At 53.9% G+C, this 7,732-nt stretch overlaps 2 protein-coding genes across 2 annotated transcripts in view; both read right to left on the reverse strand.

Annotated features, from left to right (window-relative positions):
- GAD2 (glutamate decarboxylase 2 (pancreatic islets and brain, 65kDa)) overlaps nucleotides 1–1,605 on the reverse strand; it is a 95,721-nt gene extending 94,116 nt beyond the window's left edge. The window contains exons 1-2 of the mRNA XM_011963819.1: nucleotides 1,023–1,605; nucleotides 237–296 (exon numbers count right to left, since the gene is read on the reverse strand). Coding sequence (XP_011819209.1) covers nucleotides 237–296; nucleotides 1,023–1,098 — 136 coding nt within the window. The 5' untranslated portion in view covers nucleotides 1,099–1,605. The remainder of the gene's footprint in view (nucleotides 1–236; nucleotides 297–1,022) is intronic.
- A 3,730-nt stretch (nucleotides 1,606–5,335) lies between these two features.
- Nucleotides 5,336–7,732, reverse strand: part of MYO3A (myosin IIIA) — a 261,495-nt gene continuing 259,098 nt past the window's right edge. Inside the window, exon 35 of the mRNA XM_011963820.1 lies at nucleotides 5,336–6,034. Coding sequence (XP_011819210.1) covers nucleotides 5,893–6,034 — 142 coding nt within the window. The 3' untranslated portion in view covers nucleotides 5,336–5,892. The remainder of the gene's footprint in view (nucleotides 6,035–7,732) is intronic.

Below are 7,732 nucleotides of genomic sequence, written 5' to 3' on the forward strand. Positions count from 1 at the left end.
GGGGTTGGCTCCCGCCGCTCTCCGCCGGCTTCTCGGCGTCTCCGTAGAGCAGGGCTGGGTAAGGACACCGAGCGCGGGCCTCGTCAATCCTCCGCCGGGCCCGGCTCCCTCGCTCCCGCCCACCCGCAGCCAGGAAACCCCGACTCCGCTGACCCGGATGCGGAGGTGAGAAGACGGCTTGGACCCCGCGGGCAGCGAGCGCGCGACCTTGCCCGCCCCTGTCCCTGGGCACTCACCGCACAGTTTGTTTCCGATGCCGCCCGTGAACTTCTGAGCCACTTGGCACCAGGCTCGCGCTGCAAGGAAGGACAGGCAGGCCGACAGCGAGGCGGAAAGAGAACAGCAGACAGACGGACGTATGAAATTTCGTTCTGTGTGAACATCAATCAGTCCCGGGTCCGGGAAGGGGCTGCATTCCTCCTGGGGGCCACTCAGGACTCGGTGAGGCCGGCAGGTGCGGGAGGCAAGAGGGAGCCTGGCGGCCCGTGCCAGCCCTCATTTACTTGATCTGTTTCCCAAGGAGAAGCCCACACCGCTGCCCTTCCAGGTGCCAGTCGGCTCAGGCAAACTCCTTTCCCTGCCAAGCTTGGACGAGTTTTCCTAAATACTGAAGCTATCCATTTTTTCGCAGGCTGTCTTTCTAGACCAAGAAATCTCTCACCTTTCCCATTTTTTTTTCTATCTTCACGGTCACTCCGTCCCTCCCCAGGGTCCAGACACCTGGATTTTAGCAGCGCCCCAGGCCCATGGAATTCCATGTCCCCGAGACACCGCGGTCTTTGGGGGGCTCTTCGAACCTTCTGTGGAAGGGGCCCGAGACTATTTGGGCGTCTTCCCAGGGGACAAGAGGCTGTAGAGGTCTTGAGCTCTTGGGCCGTCAAGGACTTAGCCCAAAAGCAGGGAGAAGCGCCCGAAGAAGTTTCCTGTTGCGGGTGGAAAAGCCTCCTTCGTCTTCTCCGTAGCCCCGCAAACCCCAGACCACCGCAAAACTCTCCCGCCGCAGGACCCGTTCTCCTTCCTACCTGTGCCGGGATTCTCGGAATCCCCGGAACCATTTTCCGACCCGAAGGACCAAAAGCCAGAGCCCGGAGATGCCATCGGCTTTGGAGGCCGGAGCAGTTCGCCTGCGAGTGCGAGCTGCGGGCGAGCTGCCTTGGGCTTGGCCCTGTGCGCGCGTGCGTGCCCGTGTGGCGGGAGGAGGGCACAGCCCGAGGACCGGCGGGGCCGAGCGGCGAGCGCGGGTGTCACGCAGGAACAGAAAACGCGCGTGTCTGAGTGTGCGTGTGTGTATGAGAGCTGGAGGCAGGGTTTAGGGACGTGGCAATGCTTTGGAAGCCGGGAAGCCTTAAAAGGGACGGGTACTACCTAAGGGTTCTCAGAGCCCGGACTCAGGAAAGCGCGGAGAGCCCCCGAGCATTTGAGGGAAAGGGAGTCCAGTGGGGATGAATGAGGGGGCGGCGGAGGAAAAAAACACGGGAGAGGGAGGGAGCTGAGTCGTGAGGATGCGAGGCAGACCGTGCACGCCAGCTGGAGTCAGAGTGAGGGGGTGGGAGGTGTGCCAGCGCGTCCTCGGGAGAGCCAGAGGCGGGAAGTGCGGGCGGCCGCTGTCCCGGGTGCTGCCACAGCCGCTGCGCGCCAGCGTCAGCGAGGGGCAGACTGGGGAGACCTCGGCGAGGCGGGGAAGCGTGGCCCAGAGGGGTTTTCTGTGTGCATCGATTGGGGTGTTGTTTGAGGTCTGGCTCCTGCTGAGGGGAAGGAAGCGGGCTTCCCGCGCCGCCCTCCTCCAAGCGGGTGCTGAGGTCGCTGCGACCTCGGGAGCTCGCGCCCGGGGCCGGCATCAGGCGCCGTTCACGAGCCTGGGGAGGGGACGGCGGGGGAAGGGCTCCTACCCGCTGATGGGCTCATTTCAGCGCCTTAGTAGAGCCTGACGCCTGCCCGCTGAAGCGCGCCGTCCCCGGGGGCGCACTGTTCCTGCGCAGCCAAGGGCTAGATCGCGGGACCCACCGTCCAGCCTCTGAGTGACGGCTGGGAAGAATGACTGCTGATTGAGGCAATTAAAATCCACGCTGGAGTCTAGAGGACCTCGGGCTGGGGAAAAAAATAAAACAAATGGAAACTTCTTGGAAGGGAACGAGACAGAGCGGCCAGAGTGGGCAGGATTGATGGCGGGTGGCGGATGGAATCAGGGTATTTGGTGACCTTGGCCCGCGGAGGCGTGGAAGGGCACGCGGCTGGCGTGGAAGGGGAATCTGTGTGTGCCTGTGAGGAGAGAACAGGGTTTCCAACTAAGCAATCTCGGCTTTCCAAATCCGAGTAGGAAAGAAGGCATCCCCTGCAGGGCCCTCGTTTCAAGGGACTTCAAACCATTGCCCCCACTCGCCCCCACAGAATCTTCGCGGCAGCGCCCGGGAGCGCGAGATTGGCTCTCTCTGAGGCGTATTAGTAAGGGTTTTCTCTTTTTCTGATAAAGAAAGGAGGAGAAAGTCAGAATCTTTTTGATGATTTCCTTTCTACAAAATGCTGTTACAGACAGGGAGGACGCCCTGAGGATTGGGAGCCCTTTGACGGTTTACGCTGCATTCTCCTGGCAGTGGAGATGAACTTCAAGTGCACCTCGCATCTCCGGGGCTCTGGGGGAGAGGGAGGGAGTGAGAGAAGGGAAAGGGCCGACTGAGGTCGTCTTCCCGAGGCGGCTGCCTTCCCCGCGCCTGGCCAGAGCGCCTGTCATTTCCATTGTGTTCACAAGCCGTTTTCTTTCTCTGACCTCCTGAACCAGCTACCAAAGCTGCTACCAAAACAGAGACCCGGGGATCCCGTCTGGGCGAGCACCTCTCGACCCTCGCTTAGAAGGGACATCCTGGGGCACATGTTGGACGCATACAGGCCCAAGTCCTCTATCCTGGAGCACAACTGTCCCTGGTCAATTCTCTCCACAAAGCGCTGTCTTCTTCTGGCGTGCCTGAGTCCAGGGGTTCCCTAAAGAGTCATGGGATCCACACTAGGGCAGCTGGGTCCAGGCACCAGGATGAGAGCAGGGAACCAGTGGGGCCTTGATAGGGTCCTGCCGAAGGCTAGCGCTGAGCGCGCTATGTGGAGAAGTCTGGACCAGGCTGTGGGAGCCTGGGTGGTCGAAAACTCAGGCCTCAATTTGGATCCTCCTTTTCGCTCTCCTGGCTCTGACACTCCAGGTCACCACCATAACAACTCCGAAAACCTAAAGCCTTGTGGTTCAGCCATCTGCACTTCAGCATGCCATGCTCTGCAGCTCTCTCCAGCCTCGCAGAGGCTGGTTCTTTGTTGAAATCCATATCAAGTCCTGCAAAGGTTTTGCTTCAAGCCAGCAGTCTAAGGTTGCAGAACTTTCTACTATGGATGAGTGGTTGAAAACATAAAGGTTCTTAAAAACAAGCGTTTAAAACACACAAAACCCCCGAAGAAGAAACAGATGAAAACACCCGAATTTAACTGATTTTTTTTTTCTTTTTGGTAAAGCAATGGCTTCAAGTGCTACCGTTTACATTAAATCCCACAGCTCTGGAGTACTTTCGATCTAATGGTGGTATTTACATTTTTTATTTAAACGCACCCTACTTCAGATGCAGACGGGGATCTGATTTGTCTTTGCTGAAGGCTGTCCCTCCCTAGACGGTAATTTGCTTTTTAATGACTTTCATTTCACTAAAGAGCCCATTCCCCCTCTCCAGGACTTGGGGTTGGAGATAACAAAAGAGCTCTGGGAGGTAATAATTACAGTCATTAGTTCACAAAGGAGGCAGCCAGTGAACGGGAAGGGAAGGCGGCCAGTGCTGGGGGAAAGATTTGGAAAGCTCTTCCTCAGATGAGGGAGACTGACCCAGTCCTCCGGCTTGTAGGGACAGTTTCCTTAGGTGTCTGTGGTTTACTAAGATGCATCTCAGGCTCACCCAAAGAAGAGTGTCTGGCACACATTTTTCTCTGTCCTTCCCATGCTTAAGTGTCAAAGGACAGAGAAAGAAGGGAAGATGGAAAGAAAAGGAGAGGAAACAAAGAACCACGGAAGAACACAAAAACACTGCAACCAAGCATTCACCAAGCCTTTGCCATTCTCTTCTCTATTCTCACTTAAAACATTGGTGCAGGGAAAATTTAGGGAGGGAGTCCCTCCCTAAATTCTCCCTACACCAATAGAAGTAATAGAAGGGGCTGAGTGCCAGGGCTCTTGTCTTCAGGGGCCACCCCAGAAGGAAGCCTAGAAGGAAGCCAGGCAGAAAAGCTGAGCTCAGCTTACTGCTCCTTACCCCTGGCCCCTGCTCCACCCTCACCACAAACCCAGGCCTTCTGGAGGCAAGTGGACAGGTGGCTAGAGGTGGAAGGGGGCCAGGCCACTTTGGGTTTTAGACACCCCTGGCCCTCCCAGCCCTTCTCTGGTGATCTGCTGTGCTGGTTTCCTGGGTTTCCAAAGCTGCTCAGTGCATTCACACAGCTGAGGGTCACTCCTTACTTTTCAGTCGCAAACCCAGTGAGGCTGTGCCGCTAATCCAGGGAAAAAGAAGGCCTGGAGTGCACTTGGACTCTGCCCTGCCATAGCTGCAGGTTTCCCCTTGGCCACATTGCATCTGTAAAATGAAGAGTTGTCTCTGGGGACCTTTTGGTGCCAACTCTTTGAGTTGGAGAGATGCCCTGTGGACCAGCGGTACAACAAACCTTCTGAGCCCCCTGCACGTGCCCTCACTCACCCCTTGAATATTTCCCCAGAGTCTTTTGACTCCGGCCTGTGGGTGCAGGAGCCAAGGGCACCTACACAAGAAAGCCCCATCCTGGTCAGAACCTTTCTTTCTATTCCATGCAACAACCTCATCACCTGTCCTCACCCTCTCCAGGTTGCTTAGATGAGAATGTCAGTTTCATAAAACAGCTTAAACCGGGTTTTAGAATAAGGTGCAGTCAACCCAGTAATGCAAACTTCTGTCCACCCACTAGCCTCCCCCATTTTAAATACACACAGAGTCGGAGTAGCAAAGATGGCCCCAAATCTGCAGACTGGGAGAACCTGAAATCTGACAGTTCCACCCAGTGGGGGCACCAGCATCTTTATAGATGGGGCCAAAGGCAGCCACACAGATTGGGAAGGCATCGTGCAGGCAAGCACGTGTGGTGTGTTGGGAATTTAGAGATTGGAGGCCTCTGCGTTTGTGTGGCAAGGGATTTTAGCTTCGATTGTGTTTGTCTGAAGTGGCTGGGTGGTGCTGGGAGTTCGCTGATGAAGGCACCTCAACTCCCCTCCTTGGGCACCGTCACCAGCACAGCCTTATAGCAGAAGCCCCAGAGGGGAAAATGAGGGATCAGTCACGCAAACCACGGGTTTTCCAAGGCACTTCCTTTATTTAGCAACCTTAATAACCAAAGGAAGGGAAAGAGCAAGTTTGAGATGAAGTACATCTTCGAAATTTTCCCCACCCCTCCCGGGCTTTTTTCTCTTAAGATTCAACCGCCAGCATGTGTTCTGTTGTCTAAGAAAAGCCGTTTCCAAGAAAAATCTGTGAAGTCACCCCAAATGAGAGAGGGGTTGGCGAGATCCCAGACGCAGTGGAGGCCACAGGAGTAGGAAAAAAAAAAAAAAAAAGAACAAACAGATCGATTCAGGGATGCCCCAACTGGCGGGCTGGTGAAAAAGGAGGGTGCGGGAGTTCGGAGAGAAGGCGTCGGGGGAGGTTTCCCCAGGGCTCCCAGCTCTCTTCTTTCGGGGCACAGAAGGAAGAGAGCACTTGAGAGCCGAGCGCAGCAGGCAGCCTCTGCGGAGATCAGGGCCGCAGCTTCAGTGCCTGCTGATGCCAACCCCAGAGTGCCTGCTCGGCCTCTGCTGCCCTGCAGGCTCGAGCGCCTTCCGACGGCGGTGTCGGCCTTGTTGCGCGGCTAGGACTGCTGGACTAGGCGCCGGCGCTGGGAGGTTTTGCGCAGGAGCCTCCTGAAGTCGTAGGGGTTGGCTGCTGCTCCTCTCTCCTCCTCCTTCTTCTCCTCCTCCTCCTCCTCCTCGGGGCTGTCCGCCGCCCAGCACCTGCAAGCGAAACCCAGGGCCTGAGTGTCAACCGCACCACATTGAGCAGCGCGTCCCCACCTACCCCGAGTTAGGCGGGTCCTCTTCCTCTCACGTTCCGCCAACCGCGGACGTTTAGGAAAGGCACAATTGAAATGACTGGATAATGGCCAAACGTATCTGCGATAATTCTCAGCAAGTTTTCAAAACTCCTCTAAGCTGAGGAGTAGAGGGGCTGGTGGAGCCTGGTGATGGTGTTTAGATACGTGCTAAGTAAAGCTTCAGAAGGTGCAGTTTGGAAAGGTGAGTTTGGATTGCAATAATTCACAACCAAAAAACAAATATTTATTTTAATACCTTAATTTTAACACACTTTGGTCAAACACAAAAAACTCAAATTGCCCAAATAGATACTCAATATTTTCAATTTTAAAACTGCTCAGATGTTTCTTTAAAAAATGCTCGCTCAAAATCTGACCAACTGCTCTGGTAGTGGCACCAAGAGCTATGGGCCCTGTTGGCTTTTTCAGTGTTTCAGTGTTTTGAATGAGGTTGCTGGGCTAAGTTTCTGAATCCGTTGCTGGGAACCCCTGCCAGTATTTACCTTTAGATTCTGCAGCTTGTCTGGGAAGTGGGGTATTCCCTAAAAATGCAACTACATAGATTCATTCACTCCTCACTCATTCATTCATTCACTGAGCACCTGCTAAGCACCATCCACCAGTGTAAGTGACGGGTGAGCAGGAGTCCTTGCTGTCATGGAGTTTATAGTCTAGTGCAGGAGAGACCCACGGACAACTTGAAAACACCGGGTGGTGAGAGGTGCTGCACAGAAAAGTAAAGCTGGGTAATGGGGAAAGAGTGGTGTGTGTGTGTGCATGTGTGTGTGTACAGGCAATTTCATACAGGGTGGCTGGAAAGGCCTCTCTGATAAGGTGATATATGAAGAGAGACCTGAAGGAAGAGAGTGAGTAAGCCATGCAGATCTCGTGGGGGAAGGGCAGTACTTCCAGGAGGATAGATCAAGCAACGTAAAGGCCGCAAGACTAGGGTATACACATTGTGTTCAAGAACAGCAAGGAGACCACTGTGGCTTGAAAAGAGTAAGCAAGAGGGGGAAATAGCAAGAGATGAGAGAAGGAGGAACGAGGATAGAGTGTTCAGATAATTTAGTGTTCAGATAATTTGGGACCACCTCAAGGACTTGACTTCTACTTACAGTGAGATAAACATTGAAGGGTTCCGTCTACCAGGAAGGCCTGTTAAGAGATTCTGTAGTAATCCAAGCAAGACTGATAGTGGCTTACACTAGGCTTGTGGAGGAGGTGGTGAGAACTGGCCAGATTCTGGTCCTACTTGGAAGCAGAACTGAAAGGGTTGGCTCACTGATGGATTAAATTGGGGTGTGAAAGAGAAGAACCAAGAATGTCCCCAAGGCTTTTGGCTTAAACAACTGGAAGGATACTGTCATTTAATAAGATGGGGAATACTGCAGAGAAGCATAATTTTTGCAGTGGGATAAAGGTTTTAGGTTTGGTTATGCTAAGTTAGAGATATCTTTAGATAATTCAAGAGTATATAAAATATATGAGTCATGGCAAGGGTAGATATTTCAATTCACAAATTTTAAGTACAAAGACAATTTCCTTCCTTCCTTCCTTCCTTCCTTCCTTCCTTCCTTCCTTCCTTCCTTTCTTCCTTCCTCCCTCCCTCCCTCCC

This window comes from Colobus angolensis, unplaced genomic scaffold, assembly GCF_000951035.1.
Source record: "Colobus angolensis palliatus isolate OR3802 unplaced genomic scaffold, Cang.pa_1.0 Scaffold63, whole genome shotgun sequence".
In the NCBI taxonomy this organism is placed as follows: Eukaryota; Metazoa; Chordata; class Mammalia; order Primates; family Cercopithecidae; genus Colobus; species Colobus angolensis.